Source organism: Scyliorhinus torazame, chromosome 19 (assembly GCF_047496885.1).
Source record: "Scyliorhinus torazame isolate Kashiwa2021f chromosome 19, sScyTor2.1, whole genome shotgun sequence".
Lineage (NCBI taxonomy): Eukaryota > Metazoa > Chordata > Chondrichthyes > Carcharhiniformes > Scyliorhinidae > Scyliorhinus > Scyliorhinus torazame.
Window position 1 is genome coordinate 143,697,314 of NC_092725.1, and position 27,190 is coordinate 143,724,503.

General features: G+C 46.7%; 1 protein-coding gene across 1 annotated transcript in view; it reads right to left on the reverse strand.

Moving 5' to 3' along the window:
* Window positions 1-27,190, reverse strand: part of mtpn (myotrophin) — a 96,255-nt gene that overhangs the window by 10,246 nt on the left and 58,819 nt on the right. The window contains exon 3 of the mRNA XM_072485360.1: window positions 13,511-13,594. Within this exon, the coding sequence (XP_072341461.1) occupies window positions 13,511-13,594 (84 nt within the window). The remainder of the gene's footprint in view (window positions 1-13,510; window positions 13,595-27,190) is intronic.

Here is a 27,190-nt window from a genome sequence, read left to right on the forward strand (position 1 = left end):
CCACGCTAAATTGCCCCTTAATTGGAAAAAATTAATTGGGTACTCTAAATTAAAAAAAAAAAAAAGAACTACCAGCAGGAGTCGGCCACCAGGCCCCTCAAGCCTGGTTCAATGTGATCCTGGCTGATCCATGCCGGCCTCAACTCCTTTTCTGTGCCATTTCCCCATAGCCCTCTATTCCTCAATCTATCAAATATTGATCCACCTCCACTTTAAATACTTCTAATGATCCAGTCTCCACCTCCCGCCAGGGATTCCAGAGATTCACCACCCTCTGTGAGAAGAGGTTTCTACACATCTGTTTTAAATGACCGACCCTTTATCTTGTAGCTGTTCCCTTGTTCGAGACTCCCCACTAGTGAAAACATCTCACCATCTACCCTGTCCAGTCACCTCAAATGTATATATATTTAATTTAGAGTACCCAATTCATTTTTTCCAACTAAGGGGCAATTTAGTGTGTTCAATCCACCTACCCTGCACATCTTTGGGTTGTGGGGGCGAAACCCACACAAACACGGGGAGAATGTGCAAACTCCACACGGACAGTGACCCAGAGCCGGGATCGAACCTGGGACCTCGGCGCCGTGAGACTGCAGGGCTACCACTGCGCCACCGTGCTGCCCACTAGTCACCTCAAATATAAGACAAGACTGACTGTTTACGACATTTATTCTGAATTAGATGAAAATGCACCAGTCACCAAAATAAAATAATCTTGCATACCTGTTGCATTGTTCACAATGAGTTGGGATATGCTGTTTTAAATACAAAGTGGAAGGGTGGTAAGAGATAAGTGTGAAAGATGTGGTACCTCAAAGTGCAAGGCACATTATATCACCCATGGTGTAGTTAAAGTAAAAAGATAAGCTCAAGTTACATTTGAAGGAGGAAAGGAAGTAGGTAGTGGGTGGCACAGTGGTTAGCACTGCTGCCTCACAGCTCCAGGGTCCCGGGTTCAATTTCGACCCCGAGTGACTGACTGTGTGGAGTTTGCGCTTTCTCCCCATGCCTGCATGGGTTTCCTCCGGGTGCTCCGGTTTCCTCCCCCAATCTAAATATGTACAGGTGAAGTAGATTGGCCACGCTAAATTGCCCCCAAACTGTCCAAACGTTAGGTGGGATTACAGGTATAGGGCGGGGATTGGATCTGTGTAAGGTGGTCGTTCCAAGGGTCGGTGCAGACTCGATGGGTCGAATGGCCTCCTTCTGCACTGTAGGGATTCTATGATTCGATAGGTGAATCCCTGGCGTGAGAGAGATGTAGAGATAGAGAGGAGAGAGATAGAAAATGATCTTTCTAACATGTCTCAAAACTGTCACAGGATATGCTCTTTTTTCACCTGCATCATGTTGGTGCTACATTTTACTTTCTCCTTTTCTCAATTCTTCTTACTCTGTTTCTATTCTGCTGTTTCCCCTTTTTCATCTGTTTCTCGGAGTCGTATCAAACCGAAGGGGGATCCTACCAGCACTACATGCCAATGGGTCCTGGAGGCCACAGATTCCAATGGCGGGAGGAATTGAGACAAGTAGTTTAACTTTCTGATGGCAAAGTCAGGTGCTGGTTAAGAAGGGATTTGTCCAGAGAAGAGGCAGTATGGGGAGAATGGCAGGGTGCTGAGAGGGAACTGCGGTTTAAGGTAGGTTGCAGTAACCTACAATTCTGTTCCCAGAAGTCAGTGGCACCTCAGTTTCTGAAATGAACAAGTTCTTTCCTAGAATTGTGGGGAAGACTTTCTTCATCCAGTTCAATAGCCGAGTCAAGGCTTTGCCTTGGAACTACTTTTTGAAGTGTTGAAAGAATCCTATCCCTGCAATTCATCGCACTTCCTGGTTCAGGCCAGCTACAGCTTTTTAAAGCATGGGCTGGATAAATGGGAGCAGTTATCATGAGAGTGGGAACAGATCAAACTGGTAATAGAGTAGGAGAGAGCAGAGCCTGAGGACCACAGAGGAAGATTTAGTTTCTCTCAACTTTTAAAATTTGAGCAGAACAGCATGCTGGGAGAATAATGAGGCCCAAGGTGGTTCAGAAGAAGTGGGAGATGAAGGTTTGATCATGCCAATTAGTGGCAGGAGAGCCATTTTCACCAATCATTACAGGCTAAGGAATTGATGTCCGAAGATACACGCACTCGTATACGTAATGGGGGTAGTGAAAACACTGCTAACTAGACACCAGATTGTGGACACATTTCAAAAAGGCAGTGTCAATCCCCAAAACATATTCAAAGATGAGGGTTACTTGTCATAGAATAACAAAAACAACATAAAATAGAGATTCAGTTTCTGCTATCTTTTGTTGTTAGAATTATGAAGTGCAAAATCCACAGGGAGAAAGCACAATTAAAAGAGAAATATTCCATAGAAATAGCACTGCAGTGATGTATGGTTTCAGAACTGAAATCAACATCCTCAAGCAAACTGGTGCAATGCTCTCAGCCTATTTCTGAGTCAAACAATTTGCTTCAAGATGTACATATCCCCGACTGTACTATCAGAAAAAAGCAATTACTGTAAAGCTTCAATTTAACTACAAAGCAACTCTTAACCTCCTGAATAAACAAGAAATTGCACCTTCCTCTTTTAGGGATGGTCCAATAATCAAAATCTTTGAAAGGGAAATGGTAATTGGGAAGTAAATTGATGGTTTGGGATTTTAGTGTTCAAATACTCCTCAGGATAGTGTCTTTGTCGACTAGAAACTTTGCCGTTGAAAACACAAAAAATAATTTATTCTAAATCGTAAACTTTAAAGAATCATTAGCTGAAACAAATAAAAACGTTGTTAAACATGCTCAATATAGATAAAGCACCATGGGGACGATTCTCCACTCCCGCGCCGGTTGGGAGAATCGCCTGGGCCGCCAAATTTTCCCACGACGCCGGTTCAATGCCCTCCCGCGATTCTCCCAACCGGTGGGAACGGCCCGGTCGAGTTCCGCGTGATGCAGGCCGGAGAATCGCCCGAGACACCCAAAAGGGCGATTCTCCGGCACCACTGCTATTCTCAGGCCCACATGGGCCGAGCGGCCGGGCCAAAACGGCGGGTTCTCCCCGGCGCCGTCCACACCTGGTCGCTGCTGTTGGGAACAGCGCGGGAACGCTGGGGGGGGGGGGGGGGGGGGGGGGGAAAGAGATCCTGCACCGGGGGGTACCTCAAATGGGGTCTGGCCCGCGATCGGTGCCCACTGATCGTCGGGCCGTCCTCTCTGAAGGAGGAAGTCCTTTCTTCCGTAGCCCCGCAAGATCCGTCTGCCATCTTCTTGCGGGGCGGACTCGGAGAGGACGGCAACCACGCATGCGCGGGTGACGCCAGTTATGTGGCTCCGGCCGCGCCATGTATGCGACGCCGCCTTTACGCGGTGACAAGGCCTGGCACGTGTAAATGACGCGGCCCCGCTCCTAGCCCATTATCGGGCCCTGAATCGGTCGCGATAGGGGCCGTTTCACGCCGTCGTGAACCTCGACGGCGTTCACGACGGTGTGGGCACTTTGGCGCGGGAGTGGAGAATCCCGCCCAATATCTTCTTACTTATGACCAGTTTCTGTCCTGTCATTATCTGACAGGAACCATTCAAATGACAGCAAGAGGATTCGGCTTCAAACCTTCCAGATGTATACAACAGCAGAATAACTAATGAGCACTGTGGAATATCGGCAACTCAAAGACGGCCTCGCAAAATTAACACAGCAACAACAGAGCATTAGAGGAACGTGCACTTTGGAAGTTGGGTTTAACAATTAAGAAAGCTGTACATAGTAATTGGGATTGATTGTACAGCAGAGTCTCGCAGAATTAAATATTACACCAGGAACTGAGTGAAGAGATTCATAAAGATTATTATACCTATACGTGGAGCGACTACTGAAGATTGAAACAGAAATAGTTTAAGACAGGAAGTGGCCATTTAGTCGTCTTCACTCAATTTAGACCCCGCTTGGAAGCCAAACTGACAATGTGGTTATAATGATTTCTTCCGGGCGGCATGGTGGCACAGTGGTTAGCACTGCTGCCTCACGGCGCTGAGGATCCAGGTTCAATCCCGGCCCCGGGTCACTGTCCGTGTGGAGTTTGCACATTCTCCTCGTGTTTGTATGGGTCTCACCCCCACAACCCAAAGATGTGCAGGGTAGGTGGATTGGTCACGCCAAATTGCCCCTTAATTGGAAAAAAAAAAGAATTGGGTACTCTAAATTTAAAAAAAAAATGATTTCTTTCTTCAGTATTCTTGATATTATCCTGTACCTTTTGTGAATGTTGTAATGAATTTGACACTGATTAGCATACGTGACCAACTTTTCTACATTGAATATGGAAAGTTTTCTCTAATCCATTTGATATGCTTATGTGGTCATATTCAAACCATGGCCTCAATTTACTTGCCGATTAGACTAATTTATATTCACCAAGTATATTTCTGTACTCATTTTGGTTTGTTAAATCTCCACACCATCTTCTCAGTTCAAGTTTCTCTATCCTTTCATTGTACCCTAACTCATATATAAGGAGCAAGAGTGTAACTAGAGATAGGATTGGCCCACTCAAAAGACAAAAGAGGGAATTTATGCGTGGAGTCAGAGGAAATGGGTGAGATTCTTAATGAGTATTTTGCATCGGTATTCACCAAGGAGAGGGATATGACAGATGTTGAGGCTAAGGATGGATGTTTAAATACTCTAGGTCAAGTCGGCATAAGGGAGGGGGAAGTTTTGGGTATTCTAAAAGGCATTAAGGTGGACAAGTCCCCAGGCCCGGGTGGGATCTATCCCAGGTTGCTGAGGGAAGCGAGGGAAGAAATAGCTGGAGCCTTAACAGATAGCTTTGCAGCATCCTAGAGCACGGGTGAGGTCCCAGAGGGCTGGAGAATTGGTAATGTTGTCCCTTTGTTTAAGAAGGGTAGCAGGGATAATCCAGGGAATTATAGACCTGTGAGCTTGACATCAGTGGTAGGCAAACTGTTGGAGAAGATACTGAGGGATAGGATCTATTCACATTTGGAAGAAAATAGACTCATCAGTGATAGACAGCATGGTTTTGTGCAGGGAAGGTCATGTCTTACAAACCTAATAGAATTCTTTGAGGAAGTGACAACGTTAATTTATGAGGGAAGGGCTGTAGATGTCATATACATGGACTTCAGTAAGGCGTTTGATAAAGTTTTCCATGGCAGGTTGATGGAAAAAATGAAGTCGTATGGGGTTCAGGGTGTACTAGCTAGATGGATAAAGAACTGGCTGGGCAACAGGAGAGAGAGAGTAGCGGTGGAAGGGAGTGTTTCAAAATGGAGAAAGGTGACTAGTGGTGTTCCACAGGGATCCGTGCTCGGACCACTGTTGTTTGTGATATACATAAATGATCTGGACGAAGGTATAGGTGGTCTGATTAGCAAGTTTGCAGATGATACTAAGATTGGTGGAGTTGCAGATAGCGAGGAGGACGGTCCGAGAATACAGCAAAATATAAATAGATTGGAGTTGGGCAGAGAAATGGCAGATAGAGTTCAATCCAGATAAATGCGAGGTGATGCATTTTGGAAGATCTAATTCAAGAGCGGACTATACGGTCGATGGAAGAGTCCCGGGGAAAATTGATGTCCAGAGAGATCTGGGAGTTCAGGTCCATTGTACCCTGAAGGTGGCAACGCAGGTCGATAGAGTGGTCAAGAAGGCATACAGCATGCTTGCCTTCATCGGACGGGGTATTGAGCACAAGGGTCGGCAGGTCATGTTACAGTTGTATAGGACTTTGGTTAGGCCACATTTGGAATACTGCGTGCAGTTCTGGTCGCCACATTACCAGAAGGATGTGGATGCTTTAGAGAGGGTGCAGAGGAGGTTCACCAGGACGTTGCCTGGTATGGAGGGTGCTGGCTATGAAGAAAGGTTGAGTAGATTAGGATTGTTTTCGTTGGAAAGTCGGAGGTTGAGGGGGGACCTGATTGAGGTCTACAAAATGATGAGAGGTATGGACAGGGTGGATAGCAACAAGCTTTTTCCAAGAGTGGGGGTGTCAATTACAAGGGGTCACGATTTCAAGGTGAGAGGGGGAAAGGTTAAGGGAGATATGCGTGGAAAGTTTTTTACGCAGAGGGTGGTGGGTGCCTGGAACGCTTTGCCAGCGGAGGTGGTAGAGGCGGGCACAATAGCATCATTTAAGATGCATGTAGACAGATATATGAACGGGCGGGGAACAGTGGGAAGTAGATCCTTGGAAAATAGGTGACAGGTTTAGATAAAGGATCTGGATCGGCGCAGGCTGGGAGGGCCGAAGGGCCTGTTCCTGTGCTGTAATTTTCTTTGTTCTTTTCTAGTATTACATGGAATATAGAGGCCATGTAGTCCAGGTATCTATGCAAGTGTTGACACTCCACATGGACCTCCTCCCATTCCCTTTACCGCATCTCAGCTTTTCAACATACCTTTCTATTTATTTTTCACACACACTCATTTAGTTTCTTTTTGAAAGCAACTAAAGATTTGCCTCAATTACTTCTCGTGGTGGCAAACTCCAGATTCTAGCCACAGAGTAAAGACATTTCTCCTTGGTTCCCCATTGGACTCATTAGTAATTATCTTGTATTAATAACCTCTCTTTTTGGATTGTTCCATAAATTGAAGCATTTGCCCCTGTCCAACCTCTTCATAGTTTTAAAGACCTCTATTGGGTCACCTCTGTCTTCTCTTTACTAAAAGAAAATCCCCAAATTTGTCCAATCCTTCCCTCCTTGCTGTGTCCCCTCAGTTCTAATACCATCCATATAAATCATTCTTACACTTTTTCCAATGCATGTCCTTTCTACAGTGTGGTGTGCACCATACTCTGGGAAGTACAGCCTCAGAAATGTCCCATACAAGTTTAACATGACCTCATTGCCTTGCAATTCTATGCCCTTAAAATAAATCCCTGTTCTTACAATAGAATTTTGAATTGCATTGTTGACCTGCAATGCTGTTCTTAATGGTTTTCTCACTGCATCCAGAGGTCCCTTTGCTCATCTATCCCCAATCAGTTTCGTATTTTCAGAAGATCATAAGAAATGAAAGGAATAGTCCATTTGGTCCAAACATTCTCCACTGTTCAATAAGATCATTGCTACGATTGTGACCGTATCGATGCTGTTTCTGCATTTCCTACCAAAGTGCATTATTCCACATTTCCCCTCGTTAAAGTTCATTTATCACTTAACTGTCCAACCTGCAATTTTTTCTAAAGTCTTGCCGTATGTTGCATTCTTACTCATTGGCCTGACTTTCACATTTGTAGCAGCAAAATTGTCAGTGCTTGCTGCTATTACAACCGCGAAACGGACAGCTATTTCTGGCATCTGCAAATACATAGTTAAAGAAGGAAATCCAGAGGTTGCTCTATGATTTCCGACTCATTAGTGTACGTTGAAGTCCTTGCAGAGTACTAGCTTTAGAAGGTACTTGAGCTACACAAACTTGCATTTTTAAGCTGCAACGTAGTGTAAAAACCACCCAAACAGCTACAACATACTGAATGAGATTTAACTGAGCTTTTAAACAGAGAAAACCCGCTTCGGCCATGAAAAAATAATTTTACATTTATAAAATGCTAACTTTATACATGACAAAATTCATAGACTTTTAATATACTAAAAATTTTAACAATGATATTTCTGTTGCTATCTTACTTCTATAAGTATGCCCCAATCTTTGCTTTGTGAACTGCAAAGTCTATATAAAAAGTGAATGAAAACCAGTGTCGTTTACTTCCGAGGTTAATGGCAAAATATTGCCCATACTGGAAATTTGAAAGAAAAACAAAGCGCCAGAAAAACCCAGAAGGTCTGGCAGCATCTGTGGAGAGAGAAACCGAGTCAACGTTTCAAGTCAGGTATAACTCTTCAGATGCACTGTGTATTTATTTGCCTCACTGTTTGCTGTCTGAGAATTCTTCAATGTGATTAGCTGCTTTTATGTTGCTGAACACCTGGAAATCTCCTCGATTTAACGTCAGAATGATACTGTTGGGGAGTGCTCACTCCGCTACTGACCACAAAATCGGAGCCATTATCGTAAATTATGAATAGCAGTCCCAAGCATTGATCCTTGTTGAAGACTACTTTCCATCTTCTTCTCATCTGAATGACTGCCCCATTACTCCTCCCTAATCTCAGGTTATTTTTAGCCAAGTTACTATCCATGAAGCACTCTGGACTGTCAGAAGCAGAATTCTTTTTCACTTTGTTGCCTCATGGTCCAGCATATCCCTCACTCCAACTTCATTATAACACTCAGCAAACAACATTGGTTCAATAGAGCAGGTCAGGAGCTGGGCTGCTTTACCTTGGATGCTGTCAAGCTTCTTGAGTGTTGTTGGAGTTGCACCCATCTAAGTGGACAGCATTCCATCACATTCCTGACTTTTATTTGCAGATGATGGACAACTTTGGGAAATCAGAAATACGTTTCTCCTCACAGAATACGCAAGTTCTGACCTGGTCTTGTATTTATATTTTTTTGGCTGGTCCAGCTTAGCTCCTGGTCAATAGTAACTCCCAGGGTCCTGCTGGTGAGGCATTCAGCAATAGAAATGTCGTTCAAAGTCATGGGGAGATGGTTTCATTTTCTTTTGCTGTAGATGATCATTGCCTGGCATTTATGTGGCATAAACCTTATTTGTCACTCATCGGCCCAGGTTTGAAGGTTGTCTAGGCCTTGCTTCATGTGGGCATGAGATGCTTCAGCATCTGAGAAGTCAGATGCTACTGAACACTATGCAGTCATCATCAAATATCCCAACTTGGGACCTTATATTGGAGGGAAGGTCATTTAAATAGTTGAAGATGGCTGTGTCTTCGACACAAAGCTGAGGAACTCGCGCAGTGTTGAGTTCAGACTGAGATGATTAGCCTTCAACAACCAGAAGCACTTGCCTTTGTGCTAGATATGACTCCAACCCAGTAGACAGCCCCTCAAACCTTTGTGGCAGTACCACCAGGCTCAATGTGGTATATTGGGATCACCATCCAGCAGGACAAAACCTGGCATCTACAAGATTGTATGTCACCACCATCTGTAACTTCACAGATGTCCCAGCATGTTCTTTACACTATCGGCAAGCCAAAAGAAAAAACCCTGGTTCAAAAAGGAGTGCAGGAGAACATTCCAGGAGCAGTACCAAGAAAACTTAAAAATGAGGTACCAACCTGGTGAAGCTACAACACAGAAACATAAGCATGCTAAACAGTGGATACAGCAGTCTATAGACACCACAACCATGGGATCAAATCAAAGCTTTGCATTCCTGCTATATTGTGGTGGTTAATTAATGGGAGATGGAGGCTCCATGAAGATCCCAATTTCATATCCCTACACCAATACACCAATGATGGGAAACCTGGGCTAGTGAGTGAACTGCGTGAGTGGCCCTCCTCCATCTCAGTGGTTGCAAAATTGAAATCTGGCATGTTCACTAATCATAGCCCCATGAATACAACTGAATATATTTAATACATATATATATATATATATATACACACACACAAAGCCAGCCGGCTCGTGATGCGGAGCAACGCCAACAGCATTGGGTTAAATATTGGTACTGGCTGAGGTTATTGAAGAAGTACAATACAGCTACAACACTGGCATCTACCCGGCAATGTAAAATTGCCCATGTGTGTCCAATAGACAAGAAACAGGACAAATCCAACCCGGCCAAATACCGCTCCTTCAGTCCACTTTCGATCATCAGCAAAATGATGGAAGGAGTTATCAACAGTGCTATCAAGCAGCACTTACTCAGCAATAACCTGCTCATAGATGCTCAGTTTGGGTTCTCCCAGGGTCACTCAGCTCCTGACCTCATTACAACCTTGGTTGAAATATGGAAAAAAGAGCTAGAGGTGAGGTGAGAGTGACTGCCTTTGACATCAAGGCAACATTTGACCGAGTGTGGCATCAAGGAGCTTGAGCTAAAGTGGAGTCAATGGGAATCAGGGGGAAACCCTCCGCTGGTTGGAGTCATACCTGACATAAAGGAAGATGGTTGGAAGTCATCACTGCAGGAGTTCCTCAGGGTAGTATCTTAGGCCCAACCATCTTCAGCTGCTTCATCAATGACCTCCCTTCCATCATAAGGTCAGAAGTGAGGATGTTCGCAGATGATTGCACAATGTTCAGCACCATTCCCGACTCCTCAGATAATGAAGCAGTCCATGTCCAAATTGAGCTAGACTGGGACAATATCCAGGCTTGGGCTGACAAGTGGCAAGTTACATTCACGCCACACAAGTGCCAGACAAAGACCATCTCCTACAAGAGAGGATCTAACCACCACCCCATGACATTCAATGGCATTACCATTGCTGAATTCCCCACAATCAACATCTTGGGGGGTTACCATTGATCAGAAACTGAACTGGACTAATCATATTAATACTGTGGCTACCAGAACAAGTCAAAAGCTAGGAATCCTACAGTGAGTAATGCACCTCCTGAACCCCCAAAGCCTATCCACATCTGCAAGGCACAGGACAGGAGTATAATGGAATACTCTCCACTTGCCTGGATGAGTGCAGCTCCAACAACACTCAAGAAGCTCGACACCATCCAGGACAAAGCAGCCCGCTTGATTGTTCCTCCTTCCACAAACATTCAATCCCTCCACCACCGACGAACTATGGCAGCCGTGTGTACCATCTACAAGATGCACTGCAGGAACACACCAAGTGCCCTTAGGCAGCATCACCCAAACCCACGAGCAGTAAGTACCATCTAGAAGAGCAACAGATACCTGGGAACATCACCAACTGGAGGTCCCTCGCCAAGTTACTCACCACCCTGACTTGGAAATGTTTCTCCGTTCCTTCACCGTTGCTGGGTCAAAATCCTGGAACTCCCTCCCTAATAGCACTGTGGGTGTACTTAGACTTTGGGACTGCAGCGGTTCAAGAAGGCAGCACACCAACACCATCTCAAGGGCAACTAGGGATGGACAATAAATGCTGGTCTAACCAGCGACGTCCACAAGACCCCGTCTTCTCTACCTTGTCCCTCACCTGAGGTGTGGTGATCCTCAGGTTAAACAACCACCAGTCAGCTCTCAAAGGGGAGAGCAGTCTATGGTCCTCTGGGACTGTGGCGACATTTAGAATTTAGTGTAGCTATCCAGCAAAATTTCAATCCTTGTATAGACCATGTGACTAGGATCTGGAGTGCTTTTTTCTGCTAAGTACTCATCTTCATTTTGCGTGCTGTGTAAAAGCAGTCCAGTGCGTTGCCTTCTTTAGTTACCATTTATTTATTGTAAAAGGATGATGAGAGGAGGTTTTGTGAAGGAGTTCAGGACATTGAAATGTCATTTAAAGCAATTGGAATGCCTTTGTGAATCACACCTTAAATAACAGGATCCACGGCAATCATAAATAATTGAGTCATCATGTGCATTAAGAACTTTGTGAAATTATGACCAAATTCTTGCTACAGACAAGTTTCCACTCGCATAGCAACACGAGGGAGCTTCGGGTTGCATTTTTTTGATATCAGGTATCACTACAAAAAGTCACTTAAAACAAGTCACTAATTTTCAACTTTCTCCCATAACCTCACAATAGAAAACACCAAACATGTGATAAAATCTCAGTCATTCATAAAATAGCCCGACAATGGAGTCACCGACTTTCCCTCCTTTGACAATGGGCAATAAACATGCATTAGATCCTTTAAAGGACTGAGAGCAGTAGATGATTGTATGGAGATTTAAGTCTTTAACTTGTACCTCAAAATATACTCAAAATAATGCGCTAGACAGCTAAAAAAGCATGCAGCCAAAATTCAAGGGCTGCTAGAATTGTAAATGTGTCTAGTCGAAGATCACTCGAGTTTACATACATACTGACTACACCTGCTGGCCTTTTATCAAGGCAACAGTGATGTAATCAGTGTATCTGACCATTCTTTAGGCCTTTGCCCACCCAGGTGTGTTGGGACCAAACTTTTCACAATATACATTAACCATCTGGAAGAAGAAACTGAGGGCAGTGTTAATAGAATCATCGAATTTACAGTGCAGGAGGCCATTCGGCCCATCGAGTCTGCTTTGCCCCTTGGAAAGAGCACCCTACTTATGCCATGCCTGCACCCTATCCCCGTAACACAGTAACCCCACCTAACCTTTTGGACTCTTTTTCTTTTCCTTTTATAAAAAATTTAAAGTACCGAATAATGTTTTTCTCAAGTTAAGGGGTTATTTAGCGTGGCCAATCGCCTAAACTGCACACCTTTGGGTTGCAGTCACGGGAGAATGTGCAAACTCCACACAAACAGTGACCCGTGGCCCGGATTGAACCCGGGTCCTCAGCGCCGTAGACAGCAGTGCTAACCATTGCCACCAACGTTTTGGATTCTAAGGGGCAATTTAGCATGGCCGGTCCACCAAACCTGCACATCTTTGGACTGTGGGAGGAAACCGGAGCGCCCTGAGGAAATCCATGCAGACACGGGGAGATAAAGCAAACTCCACACAGGCAGTCAGCTGAGGCCGGAATTGAACCCAGGTCCTTGGAGCCGAGAGGTAGCAGTGCTAACCACTGTGCCCTGTGCCACCCTGTTGCTAAGTTTGCAGAAGATAAAAAGATCTGCAGAGGGACAGGTAGTATTGAGGAAGCAGAGAGCTGCAGAAGGATTTGGACAAGCTAGGAGAGTGGGCAAAGAAGTGGCAGATGGAATACAATGTGGAATAGTGTGAGGTTATGCACTTTGGTGGGAAGAATGGAGGCACAGACTATTTTCTAAATGGGAAAAGGTTCAGGAAATCAGAAGCACAAAAGAACTTCGGAGTCCTAGTTCAGGATTCTCTTAAGGTCAACGAGCAGGTTCAGTTAGGAAGGCAAATGCAGTGTTAGCATTCATGGAGAGAGGGCGAGAATACAAGAGGAGGGATGTGCTTCTGAGGTTGTACAAGTCTCTGGTCAGACCCCATTTGGAGTATTGTTTTGGGCCCCGTATCTAAGGAGGGATGAGCTGGCCTTGGAAAGGGTCCAGTGGAGGTTCACAAGAATGATTCCTGGAATGAAGAGTTTGCCATATGAGGAGTGGGTGAGGACTCTGGGTCTGTACTTGTTGGGAGTTTAGAAGGTTGAGGGGGTATCTTATTGAAACTTACAGGATACTGTGAGGCCTGGATAGAGTGGACATGGAGAGGATGTTTCCACTTGTAGGAAAAACTAGAACCCGAGGGCACAACCTTAGACTAAAGGAACGATCCTTTGAAACAGAGATGAGGAGGAATTTCTTCAGCCAGAGGGTGGTGAATCCGTGGAACACTTCGCCGCAGAAGGCTGTGGAGGCCGAATCACTGAGTGTCTTTAAGACAGAGATAGATAGGTTCTTGATTAATAATGGGATCAGGGGTTATAAGGAGAAGGCAGGAGAAGGGGATGAGAAAAATATCAGCCACAATTAAATGGCGGAGCAGACTCGATGGGCCCAATGGCCTAATTCTGATTCTATGTCTTATGGTCAAACATGCTATACCTACCTTGGACACCAGGAATTTCACACAGTCTACATGTCCCTCGTAGATTGCTGACAGGAGTGCTGTGTAACCATGTCTATCTGGAGCCTGTGAATCAGAGAAACAGGAGGGATAAAATATTGTTGAAAAACTGTTCACTTATTAACGCTATGAATGCAAGTAAATTATAATACTGCATAAGTTGAAGGAAATCTCTTTTATACAACTCTTGAAATGATTTGTTCTCAAATTGGTGTCTATCAGGGACGTGTACTGAACTTTCCACTGCAAAATGTAATAGAGAATTATATACCAAGTTTCGAGTGATATCAGGAAACACTGCTCACATACAGGGCAGAAATTGCGAACGCACTCCCATTGAATGACTGTACATGCTAGGTCAATTGAAATTTTAATGTCTGAAATCGATGGATTGTGTGATTAGGAAAGGGTATTAAACGATGTGCAGAAGAGCAAATAAATGGGGTTCAGGTACAGATCACCGATAATGAAATTAAATGGCAGAATCAAGAGGGGAGTGAAGACAGTAAATGCTGGAAATACTCTTGGGGACAGAAAGCTATTATTTCAGGTCAGTGATCTTTCATTGGAATTAGGTCACTGACCTGATAATTCAATTCTGTTCCCCTCTCTCCAGGTGCTGCCTGAATTGCTGAGTATTTGCAGCATTTTCTGTTTGGTTTCACATTTCTAGCATTTGCTGTATTTCACTCGTATGGAGGGGTGAAATTGCCCACTCCTGTTCTTGCCTCCACTAGCAGTAAAGTAACTTCAGGTTCAGTCACTGTTCACAATTACAAGCCAAAATGTATTCTACCCAGCTTCAACTAGAAGATCAATAAAATTAGATAAAGGGGGGTACCATTAGATGTAATATTCAAATTGATGTGCAAAGGAACAATAGTCATTTGATCGGCTGTGGGACGAGATGATATAGGGGGGCAGTGGCATGCATGGTGGTGATGTCACTGGATGCAACATGGGTTCAAATTTAAAGTCAATTGGGCAGCACGGTAGCATAGTGATTAGCACAATTGCTTCACAGCTCCAGGGTCCCAGGTTCGATTCCTGGCTTGTGCGGAGTCTGCACGTTCTCCCCGTGTGTGCGTGGGTTTCCTCCGGGTGCTCCGGTTTCCTCCCACAGTCCAAAGATGTGCAGGTTAGGTGGACTGGCCATGCTAAATTGCCCTTAAGTGTCCAAAATTGCCCTTAGTGTTGGGTGGAGTAACTGGGTTATGGGGATAGGGTGGAGGTGTGCGGTTGGGTAGGGTGCTCTTTCCAAGAGCCAGTGCAGACTCGATGGGCCGAATGGCCTCCTTCTGCACTTCTGTAAATTCTATGAATCTATAAATTACTAAATCTGGAATTAAAAGCTAGTCTAATAGCTATCACATTATCAATTGTCAGAAAATAAATCTCCATCTGGTTCTCTAATGTCCTTCAAGGAAGGAAATCTGACCCCCTTACCTGGTCTGGCCGAAATGTTACTCTCGATCCACAGCAACATTGTTGACTCTCGACTGCCCTCTGAAATGCCCAGCAAACCACTCAGTTGCATCAAACCACGTCAAAGTCTAAAAGGAATGAAACTGGACGGACCACCTGGCATTGACTCAAGCACCAGAAACGATAATGGCAAACCCAGCTCTGTCGACCCTACTTCTCCTTATGAACATCTGGCTGCTTGTGCTAATATTAGGAGAGCTGCCCCACAGACTTATTAAGCAGCAGCTTGACAATGTTTATAAGGTATGATTCCATGAGTATGACAATGCCAGACACGATCATCACCATCCCACTTGCAGAACAGACCACCAGAGGCGGTGGTACAGTGGTATACAGTCTGGACAGTTGCCCTGGGAGTTCTCAATATTGATTCCAGACCCCATGCAGTCTCACGACATCAGGTCCAACATGGGAGGGAATCCTCCTGCTGATTACCACCTACCATGCTTACCGGGTGATGAATCAGTTCTCTTCCGTGTTGAACGTCAATTCGAAGAAGCATTGTTGGTGGCAAGAGCACAGAATTTACTCTGGGTGATTGATTTCAATGTCTAGTAGCACCACTACCGACTAAGCTGGCTGAGTCTTAAAGCACATAGCTGCTAGTCTGGGTCTGCGGCAGGCGGTGAGAACACCAAGATGCAGAAGCTATTTATTTAACTTCGTCCTCACCAATTTACCTGTTGCAGATCCACCTGTCCATGATAGTATTGCTATGAGTGACCACTGCACAATCATTGTGGAGACCAGCTTAGTGGTAAAAACTGGGCGGCAAGGACAAGTTGGGCCGAAGGGCCTGTTGCCATGTTGTAAACCTCTATGACTCTATGAGACAAAGTCCCACCTACACATGAGGGATATGTCCCATTGTATGGTGTGGCACTACCACTGTACTCGATGGGACAGATTTCAAACAGATAGCACAATTCAAAACTGGGTGCCAATGAGGTACTGTGGGCCATCAGCTGCTGCAGAATTTTATACACCCCCAATCTGTAACCTCATACCCCTGCTCCCTCACCATTTTTACAAAGCCAAGGGATCAACCCTGGCTCGATGAAGAATGCAGGAGAGCATGCCAGGAGTAAGACCAGGCATATCGTAAAAATGAGGCGCCAATTTGCTGAAGCTACAACGCAGGACTAGTTGCATGCTAAACAGCGGAAGCAGCATGCAAAATACACAGAGTTAGACGATCCCACAACCAACAGATCAGATCTAAGCTGTGCACTTCTGTCACAATGGTAGCAGTCAATTAAACAACTAGCAGGAGAAGGCTCCACAAATATCCCCATCTTCAATGACTGGGGAGCCAGCACATCAGTGCAAAAGATAAAGCTGAAGCATTTGCAAGAACCTTCTGCGAGAAATGCCGAGTGATCCACCTCGGCCTCTTCCTAAGGTCCCCGGTATCACTAGATGCCAGCCTTCAGCCAATATGATTCACTCCACATGATATCAAGAAACTGCTAAAGGCACTGGACACTGCAAAGGCTTTGAGCCCTTAAACATTCACTTCCTCCAGTGCCGATGCACAGTGGCAGCCGTACGTACCATCTACAAGATACATTGCAGGGACTCACCAAGTTCCTTGGGCAGCAAGCACAAGGGAACACCACTAGCTGCAACTACCAAATATATCACCGTTCTATCACTCGCTCAGGTTGAAATCCTGGAACTCCCTCCCTAACAGCACTGTGGGTGTACCGACACCACAGGGACTGCAGCGTTTTACTGTGGTACCTCTCCACCAGCTCAAGGGAAATTTGGGATAAGCAATAGATGCCTAGGCAGTGAAGCCCACATCCCTTAAATTAACAAAAAATAGGTAAAATTGCCCGGGTATACCCTGTACACATGATGCAGGACAAATCCAACTGACCAATTACCACCCAATCAGTCCACTCTTGATAATCACCAAAGTGATGGAAGGTGTCGATGACAGTGCAATCAAGCAGCACTTCCTCAGTAATAACCTGCTCACTGGCACTCATTGTGACTGCCTCATTACAATCTTGATCCAGAAGGACAAAAGAGCTCAGAGTAGAGCTGAAAGCGACTGCCTAGGACAACAAGACAGCCTTTGCCCGAGCATAGCATCAAGGAGTTCTGGCAAAAAGGGAACTACGGAGTCATACCTAGCACAAAGGAAAATGGTTGCAATTGTTCCAGCTCCAGGAAATCGCCATGTGTTCCTCACAGTAGCTCCCTAGGCCTAACCATCTTCAGCTGCGTCACCAATGATCTTCCCTCTATCATCAGCTCAGAAGTGGGGATGTTCATTGATGATGCACAATGTTTAGCACCATTTGCCACTCCTCAGATACTGAAGCAGCCTTTGTCCATGTGCTGCAAGACCTAGACAATAATCAGGCTGGGACTCAGTATCAGGTAACATTTGGGACATACAAGTACTGGGCAATGACTAACTCCAGCAAAAGAGAATCTCACCAACTATCCTTAACATTCAATGGCTTTACCATTGCTGAATCCCCCACGACCAATATTCTGAGGTTACCATTGTCACAAACTGAATTGGACTACCCATACAAATATTGTGGTTACAAGAGCGAGTAAGAGGCTAGGAATTCTACAGAGTAACCCACCTCCTTAACGCAACCCCCCCACCCCCCCAAAGCCTGTCCACCATCTACAAGGCTCATGTTAGGTGTATGATGCAATATCCTTCACTTGCCAGGATGAGTGCACCTTCAACAAAAGTAAGAGGCTCGTCACCATCCAGGACAAAGCAGCCCACTTGATTGGCACCCCATCCACCACCATCAACATTTACGTCATTCCGCACCAATGCACAGTAGCAGCCATGTGTACCATTTACAAGATGCACTTCAGTAACTCATCAATCCTCCTTCAACATCACCTTCCAAACCTGCGAATTCCACCACTTACAAGGACAAGGGCAGCTGATTCATGGGGACACAGACTCTACCTGCAGGTTCCTCTCCAAGCACACACCACCATGAATTTAAAAAAAAAAAAAATCTTTACATTTATATCCTTTTTAACAGTTCATTTCACTGCTGGTGAAGCATGAAACCTACCTTCAAAACTTTTGGGCTTGGCAATCGACTGAAGACTGTAAGAAATAGATGTTTGCTACATGGCCCTTTAGCCTGCTCTACCGTTTGAAAGGAACATGGCTAATTTTCTCGATAACACCACTTTTTCATCCATCCCCATATACTTTTTAAGTGGTTGTCAGGCTTTGGGGAAATTGGGAGACAAATTACTTGCCACAGGATTCCCAGCATCTGACTTCCGGTGGCGCCTGTGAGCGGAGTGGCCACTTTCAGAAGCTCCTGCCGGTCCGCGATATCGCGGGCTTTTTCGGGGGGGGGGGGTTCCCCGCAGATTTCTTTGAAGAAATAAACCTCTCCGGGTTGGCCCTGCCTCCCTTGCCCTGTGCTAGCATCAAGGCTCCGTTTCACGGAGCGGGAGGGTTGAACGGCGGGAGGGGAGAGACTGGTCCCGGTGGGTTCGGCAGGGCCGCTGCACGCGGAGGGGGAGCGGGGATCGCGACTTGTTCCCCGAGGAGCATCCTGAAAGCCGAAGGGCTCAAAGAGCATGGAGAGGAAAGGAGAAAACATTTTCTGTTTTTTCTCTCTCCTGAAAACTTGAAGGAAGCAGCGGGGGCGGAGCCAAGCGGAGCCCGAGGCGGCAGGCCCGAAGCCAGGGCGCGATGTAGGTGAGGTGTCCGACATCGGATGGCTCCCGCCTAGAATGTGGTAAGAAGGCGGAGCCCGGTCCCAGGGAAATTCTGGAGGTATACCAAAAAAAAGAAGAGAAAGAAGTTTTAAAGAAATTAGAGATTGAAGAAGGAAGGAAGAGTGATAAAGGGAAAAATAATAAGCCGTTAAAGGATGCGAAAAGCAGCGTCGAGGAAGGGAGGAAACGCGGGCTCGCTGTTGAATGAGAAGACGAGCAAAAGTGCTGACAAGATGGCGGAGGCCGGACTGCATGGTGGGGCCGCACTACTTACAGTGGAGAAGATGACCGAGGTGATGGCGGTGGAGCTAGAAAAGCAGTTTGCAAGGCACATGGAGGCTTTGAGGAAGGAGATGGCGGTCACATTGAAGGCATTGGTGGAGGAGGCAAACGCCCCGGTGAGAGTAACTGTGGCAAAGACATCTGCGGAGGTGAGAGAGCAGGACGAGAAAATGAAGGAAGTGGAGGAGGCCGCGTCGCAGCACAGCAACCAGCTCACCTCGATGGGGGACGAGCTGCAGAGGGCAGTGGAGGTCAACAGAGGGCTCCGAGCAAAGCTTGAGGACTTGGAGAACCGCTCGAGGCGGCACAATCTAAGAATGGTGTGCTTGCCCAAAGGGACAGAGGGCCCAAGGCCAACAGAGTATTTCGCTAAGAAGTTGGCGGAGCTGATGGGGGAGGGTGAGAACCCCTCTCAGTACGAACTGGACCGAGCTCATAGGTCGTTAAGGCCGAAGCCCAAAGTGAATGAGCCGCCAAGAGCAGTAATCATCTGTTTCCATAAGTACTGCATGAGTGGGGCTGTTTAGCACAGGGCTAAATCGCTGGCTTTGAAAGCAGACCAAGGAAGGCCAGCAGCACGGTTCGATTCCCGTAACAGCCCCCCCGAACAGGCGCCGGAATGTGGCGACTAGGGGCTTTTCACAGTAACTTCATTTGAAGCCTACTTGTGACAATAAGCGATTTTCATTTTCATTTCATTTCATGAAGGAGAAGGTGTTAAGCTGGGCGAAGCAGAAGGGTGAGGTGCAGTGGGATGGTGCCGGAGTTCGGATCTACCAGGACTTGACGGTGGAGTTGGCAAAAAGACGAGCAGCGTTGGGCAGCACGGTAGCCTTGTGGATAGCACAATTGCATCACAGCTCCAGGGTCCCAGGTTCGATTCTGGCGTGGGTCACTGTCTGTGCGGAGTCTGCACATCCTCCCCGTGTGTGCGTGGGTTTCCACCGGGTGCTCCGGTTTCCTCCCACAGTCCAAAGATGTGCAGGTTAGGTGGATTGGTCATGATAAATTGCCCTTAGTGTCCAAAATTGCCCTTAGTGTTGGGTGGGGTTACTGGGTTATGGGGATAGGGTGGCGGTGTTGACCTTGGGTAGGGTGCTCTTTCCAAGAGCTAGTGCAGACTCGATGGGCTGAATGGCCTCCTGCACTGTAAATTCTATGATGAGTGAAGGCGGCACTGTACAAGAAGGGGGTGCGATTTGGTATGGTATACCCGGCGAAGGTGAGGGTGACGTATGGTGCCAAAGGCTTTTATTTCGAGACAACGGAGGCGGCTGAGGTGTGCGTGAGGGCAGGAGGCTTGGGACAGACATGAGGAGCAGAGCTGGAAGAGAGACTGTGGACTGTGATTGGGGAGCTGGAAAATGTATAAATGGTATAACTTTATTTTTACTGACGTGTATTATAATTTACTTCTCTTCACATTGTTACAGAGTTCAAGTTATTAGTTGGGTTGATTGGCATTCTGTGTTGCGACAGTTATATCTTAGTTTAGTGAATTGTATGGGTTGGATTGTTGTTTTTGTTGTTTCTTTCTCTGGGACTGGGTGGGATGGGACGGTATATCTTGGCGGGGGGGGAGCCACCCGTGCTAGCTAACTAAAGTCGGCTAGTGAACGGAGGTGAGGTGAGAGGAGGGCTGCGAACATTGCAGCCTGGTTGGCAGGTTTCGATGGGCCTACGAGGCGAGAGAGGGGGGGGGGGGATTGATGCCGGGAGATGTTTTTTCAAGAGGAAATGTAGCGGGGGGGGGGGGGGGGGGGGAGAGAAGGGGTTCGATGTTAATAATGGATAGGGGCGGTCAGGCTTATAGGGCAGGGCCCGGTGGTATGACGATGGTGGATAAGGGTGGGACGGGGGGGGGTGAGAGACCCCCAGTTAGGATAGTCACGTGGAACGTGAGGGGGTTAGGGGACCGGTCAAGAGTGCTTGCGCATCTTAAAAGTCTGAAAGCAGATGCAGCAATGCTGCAGGCGACTCACTTGGGGGTGAAAGACCAGGTGAGACTTAAAAAGGGCTGGGTTAGTCAGGTGTTTCACTCTGGATTTGATGGAAGGGCTCGAGGGGTAGCGGTAATGGTCAGCAAAAAAGTACGCTTCCAGATGGAGAAGGTGGTGGCAGATCAGAGGGGTAGGTATGTGATTGTGACAGGGGCGCTGGAGGAGAGGTTAGTGGCGCTGGTAAGTGTATATGGCCCCAATTGGGACAATGTGGGATTCGCAAAGGTGTTTGGAGCCATCCCAGACTTGGACACACACAAACTGATAGTGGGGGTGGACTGGAACTTGGTGCAGGAGCCAAGGTTGGACAGGTGACGGCCGCGCTCACTGGTCTCATCGGGCGGGGGGGCGAAGGCGTTAGCTGGGCTAATGGTGGAAATGGGGGGGGGGGGTGGACCCTTGGAGGTTTCTGCACCCGAGGGAACGGGAGTACTTGTTTTTCTCATCTGTCGATAAGGTATATTCGCGGATCAACTTTTTCGTGGTGGGGAAGGCTTTGTTGGCTGGGGTTAAGGGGTCGGAATACTCGGCAATTGCAGTGTCAGATCATGCTCCGCATTGGGTGGATATGGTGCTGGATAAGGGGGTAGCGCAGAGGCCGGGGTGGAAGTTAGATGTGGGACTTTTGGGGGAACCAAGTGTTCTGTGACAAAATTGAAAAGATAATTAAGGAATATGTAAGTTTCAACTATACGGGTGAAGTGTCGAAGGCAGTCGTCTGGGAGGCTCTAAAGGCGGTGGTGAGGGGGGATGTGATCTCGTTTAAGGCCAGGGTGAACAAAGAGGAGAGGTTGGAGCGGCAGAGGGTAATAGATGAGATGTTGGAGGTAGATTGGAGTTGTGCAGAGGATGGGGACCCAGCAAAGCTGGAAAAGAGGAAGGAACTACAGGCGAGCTTTGAACGATTATCTATTAGGAAGGCGGTGCACCAACTGAGACGAGCAAGGGGTACAGTTTACGAACATGGAGATAAGGCATGTTAGCATGTCTGTTAGCAGGTCAGCTCCGGAGGGAGGCAGCGGTAAGGGGAAATGTGCAGGTGAGGATAGGGCAGGGAAGTTGGTGGTGGCGCCGAATCTGATGAACAAGGTTTTTGATGAATTTTATGAGAGGCTGTACAGGTCAGAGCCACCCAGGGGAGATCATGAGATGCAGGAATTTCTAGATGGGTTGGAGTACCCAAGGTTAGGGGAGGGGGACAGGGCTACATTAGAAGGAGCGATAGCGGAGCAGGAGATAAAGGATGCGATTGGGAGGATGCAGTCGGGGAAGATGGCAGGACCGGTTGGGTTTCCAGTGGAATATTATAAAAAATTCAAGGATAAGCTGGCACCCCTGATGGTGGGGATGTTTGAAGAGGCGATAGGGAAGGGGATGTTGCCACAAACCTTGGGGCAGGCATCGATTTCCCTGCAGCTAAAAAAAGATAGGAGTGTGGATCGTATAGGCCTATCATACCATCTACAACTGAAACAGTCATTTTGTCTTTTTTCTGCCCACAGCTTTATTTACTCCAGCGATGTCTTGATCTGCCTTTATCTGCTACTGTCCATAAATTTCAGTTTATCCAAATCATTACAGCCCACATCATATCCCAGACTGTGTTCCATTCTTCAATCACTCCTCACTGACAGGGAGTGGGATAGCTTGATCTTGGTTTCGGACAAAGCACGGCACAACATCGAGGGCCGAAGGTACTGTTCGATATCACTTCTGAATGTGGACGCAAAAGTATTGGCGAAGGTACTGGCGGGTAGGCTGGAGGAGTGCCTCCCGAAGGTGATAGGTGAGAATCAGACGGGGTTCGTGAAAGGGAGGCAGCTCTTTTCAAATATTAGAAGGGTATTGAACGCCGTTATGGCACCGGCAGAGGGAAAGGAAACCGAGGTAGTTGTGGCATTGGATGCGGAGAAGGTGTTCGACCGGGTAGAATGAGGGTACTTGATGGGTTCTGGAGCGGTTTGGGATTGGACCAAGGTTTGTGAATTGGGTAAAGCTACTATATAAGGCGCCTAGGGCGAGTGTCCACACAAACAACATCAGCTCGAGATACTTTTCTTTCCACCGTGGGACTAGGTAGGGATGTCCTATGTCCCCCCTGCTGTTTGCACTCGCGATTGAGCCGTTGGCCATCGCATTAAGAAGTTCGGGGGTATGGAATGGAATAGTGCGGGGGGGTAGATAGAGCATAGGGTGTCCTTATATGCCGATGACTTGCTGTTTGTACGTGTCGGAACAGAGTGTGTCGATAGGGGGAATATTGGAGCTGCTTCGAGTGTTTGGGTCTTTCTCAGGGTACAAGCTGAATCTAGACAAGAGTGAGTATTTTGTGGTGCCTCGGCCGGGGGTGGGGGGGGGGCTGCCATTCCATAGGGCAGGGACTCACTTTAGATATCTGGGGATGCAGGTACAACATTTCTAATTTGGTGGGGAGAGTGAAAGCTGATCTGGCAAGGTGGGATGGTCTCCCTCTGTCATTGACGGGTCGGGTACAGGCGATTAAAATGAACGCGTTGCCACGATTTCGGTTTATTTTTCAATGCCTGCCGATTTTCCTGCCAAAGGCTTTTTTCAGAGATTGAGGGAAGGATTAAGTCGTTCATATGGGGAGGGAAGGTGGCCAGAGTTAGAAAGGTGCTGCGACAGAGGGGAAGGCAGACAGGGGGTTTGGGTCTTCCGAACCTGATGTATTACTATTGGGTGGCGAATGTGGAGAAGGTGCGGAACTGGGTAAGAGGAGTTGATTCCCAGTGGGTCAGAATGGAGGAGAGTTTGTGCAGGGGGTCAGGTAATAATAGCTTCATTGAGAATTTGGAGGCAGTTTCGCCAACACTTCGGGTTGGGGGCAGGGTCAAAGGAAATGCTGATTCGGGGGAACCACAGATTTGAGCCAGGGAGGTGGGATGGAAATTTTCGGAAATGGGAGGAGAAGGGGATTAAGACACTGAAGGATTTGTTTCTTGGGGGTCGGTTTGCAGGATTGAAGGAGCTGGAAGCGAAGTATGGGCTGGAGCAGGGGGAAATGTTTAGATACATGCAGGTTCGAGATTTTGCCAGAAAGGAGATACAGAACTTCCCGGAGGTGCCGGCCTCCACATTGCTGGAGGAGGTGCTGACGACAGGGAGACCGGAGAAGGGGGTAGTGTCAGCGGTCTACGGAGCTATTTTGGAAGAGGAGAAGGCACCGCTGGAAGGGATCAAAGCAAAGTGGGAGGAGGAGTTGGGAGAGGGTATGGAGAAGTTCTGGTGTGAGGTGCTCCGGACAGTGAATGCCTCCACCTCATGCGTGAGGTTGGGGCTGATACAGCTGAAGGTGGTATACAGAGCACACCTCACGAGGGCGAGGATGAGCCGATTCTTTGAAGGAGTAGAAGATGTGTGTGAACGTTACCGGGGGAGGGTTTTAGGATAATTTCTAAAGTGGTGCACATGAAACTGCACCCGGGGCCCCGGGAGGCCTTATTTGGGATGTCGGACCAGCCCGGGTTGGAAACGGGTGCGGAGGCAGATGTCGTAGCCATGTTAATGGTGGCCATGGGTGATTCCTGATCCTTTTTGTCAGTTGTTTATGTGAACATGTGGGTGGATGTTTTGGGTTTGGTGGGAGGATGGGATCGGTGTTATCGATATGGGGATTGACATATTTGTTACTGATTATTGTTTATTACTGATTATTGTTTATTGTTGGCGGGTGTAAATTTGGGAGAAAATGCGAAAAAGGAGAATAAAGAAATATTTTTTCAAAAAAATTGTAAAAAAAGGATTCCCAGCATCTGACCTGCTCCTGTAGCCACAGCATTTATATGGCTGGTCCACTGAAGTTTTTGATCAAAGCTAAGCCCCCAAGATGTTGATAATGGGGGGAATTCAGTGATGGTAATGCCTTTGAATGTCAAGGGGAGATTATCAGATTCTCTGTTGCGTGAGATGGTCATTACCTGGAACTTGTGCGGCGTGAATGTTACTGCATATTACATAATTCATGTACAAGGATTGTCCTGCAAAACATTAATTAGTCTCCCATCATATTAAAAAGTCTGCCTTTCTTCTTCCTACCAAACTGGATAATTTAATATTTCCCCATTTATACTCCATTTGCCACCACCTGCCACTCAATTAACTTGGAATAGAATTTCTACAGTGCAGGAGGCGGACATTCGGTCTATCGGGTCTACACTGACTCTCCGAAAGAGTACCCCACCTATCCCCGTAACTCAATCTAACCTGCAGATCTTTGGACACTAAGGGGGACAATCCACCTAATCTGCACATCTTTTGACTGTGGGAGGAAACCGGAGCACCCGGAGGAAATTCACGCAGACGCAGGGAGAATGTGCAAACTCCTCACAGTCACCCATGCCGGAATTGAACCTGGGTTCCCAGCGCTGCTTTGAGGCAGCAGTGCTAACCACTGTTCTCTCATCTAAATTGTTAATATGGGTTGTAAATCCGTTGCCAGCCTTCGTGTCAGATTTCACCCCAAGATGAGCTTCTGGCCACATATTCATTCAATCCTCATTCATGCCTTTTTACCTCTAGATTTGACAATCCAACACACCCCTGGCTGGTCTCACATTCCACCCACATGCTACTCACAGTAATTGGAGGTCATCCAAAAGCCTATAGCCCATTTGTCAACACGTACCAAGTTAGATTGCCCCTGTGCTTGCTGACCTACATTTGCTCCAGTCAAGCAAAATCTTGATTTCACAATTCTCAGCCCTTTTCAAAGCTCTTCATGGCCTTGCTGCTCCGTATCCTGGTAACCTTTATTGGCCCCACAACCCACGATATCTGCTCATCTGTGTTTATCTAATTCTGGCCTCTTTATCATCACTGATTTTAGCCATCAGTGGCTGTGCCTTCAGTTGCCCAGGCCTTTTGTTTTTTTTATAATTTAGAGTACCTAATTCATTTTTTCCAATTAAGGGGCGATTTAGAGTGGCCAATCCACCTACCCGGCCCATCTTTGGGTTGTGGGGGTGAAACCCACGCAAACGCGGGGAGAATGTGCAAACTCCACACGGACAGTGACCCGGCACCAGGATGGAACCTGGAACCTCGGTGCCATGAGACAGCAGTGCTAGCCACTGCGCCACCGCACGGCTCAGTTGCCCAGACCGAAGCATCCCTAAACCTCTCTGCTTCTCCACCTTGCCTTCTGCCTTTAAGACTGTCCTTAATACCTATCGCTTTTGGTCTTCCATCCATTGTCACCGATGTGGCTTGACATTATATTTAGTCTCTTAATGCTCCAGTGAAGCATCCATTAGTTACAACTGCAAATGACATTTATTCTATTGTTTTCGGTCTCTTAGCCAATCCTCAACTCATACCCCTAAAGATGCGAAGCCTCTCATGTGCGACCTTATAAAAATTTGAAAATACAAAAAACCCGCATCCACCACTCTTCCTTAACAGCGCGACCTTATCTACCCTATTAGTTACACTTCCAGAAAACACTAAGTTTTGTCAAACAAAACGTAATCTTCATAACATAAGAACATAAGAACTAGGAGCAGGAGTCGGCCATCTGGCCCCTCGAGCCTGCTCCGCCATTCAATGAGATCATGGCTGATCTTTGTGGACTCAGCTCCACTTTCCGACCCGAACACCATAACCCTTAATCCCTTTATTCTTTAGAAAGGGATCTATCTTTTTCTTAAAAACGTTTAAAGGAGGAGCCTCAACTGCTTCACTGGGCAAGGAATTCCAGAGATTCACAACCCTTTGGGTGAAGAAGTTCCTCCTAAACTCGGTCCTAAATCTACTTCCCCTTATTTTGAGGCTATGCCCCCTAGTTCTGCTTTCCCCGACCAGTGGAAACAACCTGCCCACATCTATCCTATCTATTCCCTTCATAATTTTATATGTTTCAATAAGATTCCCCCGAATCCTTCTAAACTCCAATGAATACAGTCCCAGTCTACTCAACCTCTCGTCATAATCTAATCCCCATAACTCTGGGATCAACCTAGTGAATCTCCTCTGCACTCCCTCCAGTGCCAACATGTCCTTTCTCAGGTAAGGAGACCAAAACTGAACACAATACTCCAGATGTGGCCTCACGAACACCGTATACAATTGCAGCATAACCTCTCTAGTCTTGAACTCCATCCCTCTAGCAATGAAAGACAAAACTCGATTAGCTTTCTTAATCACCTGTTGC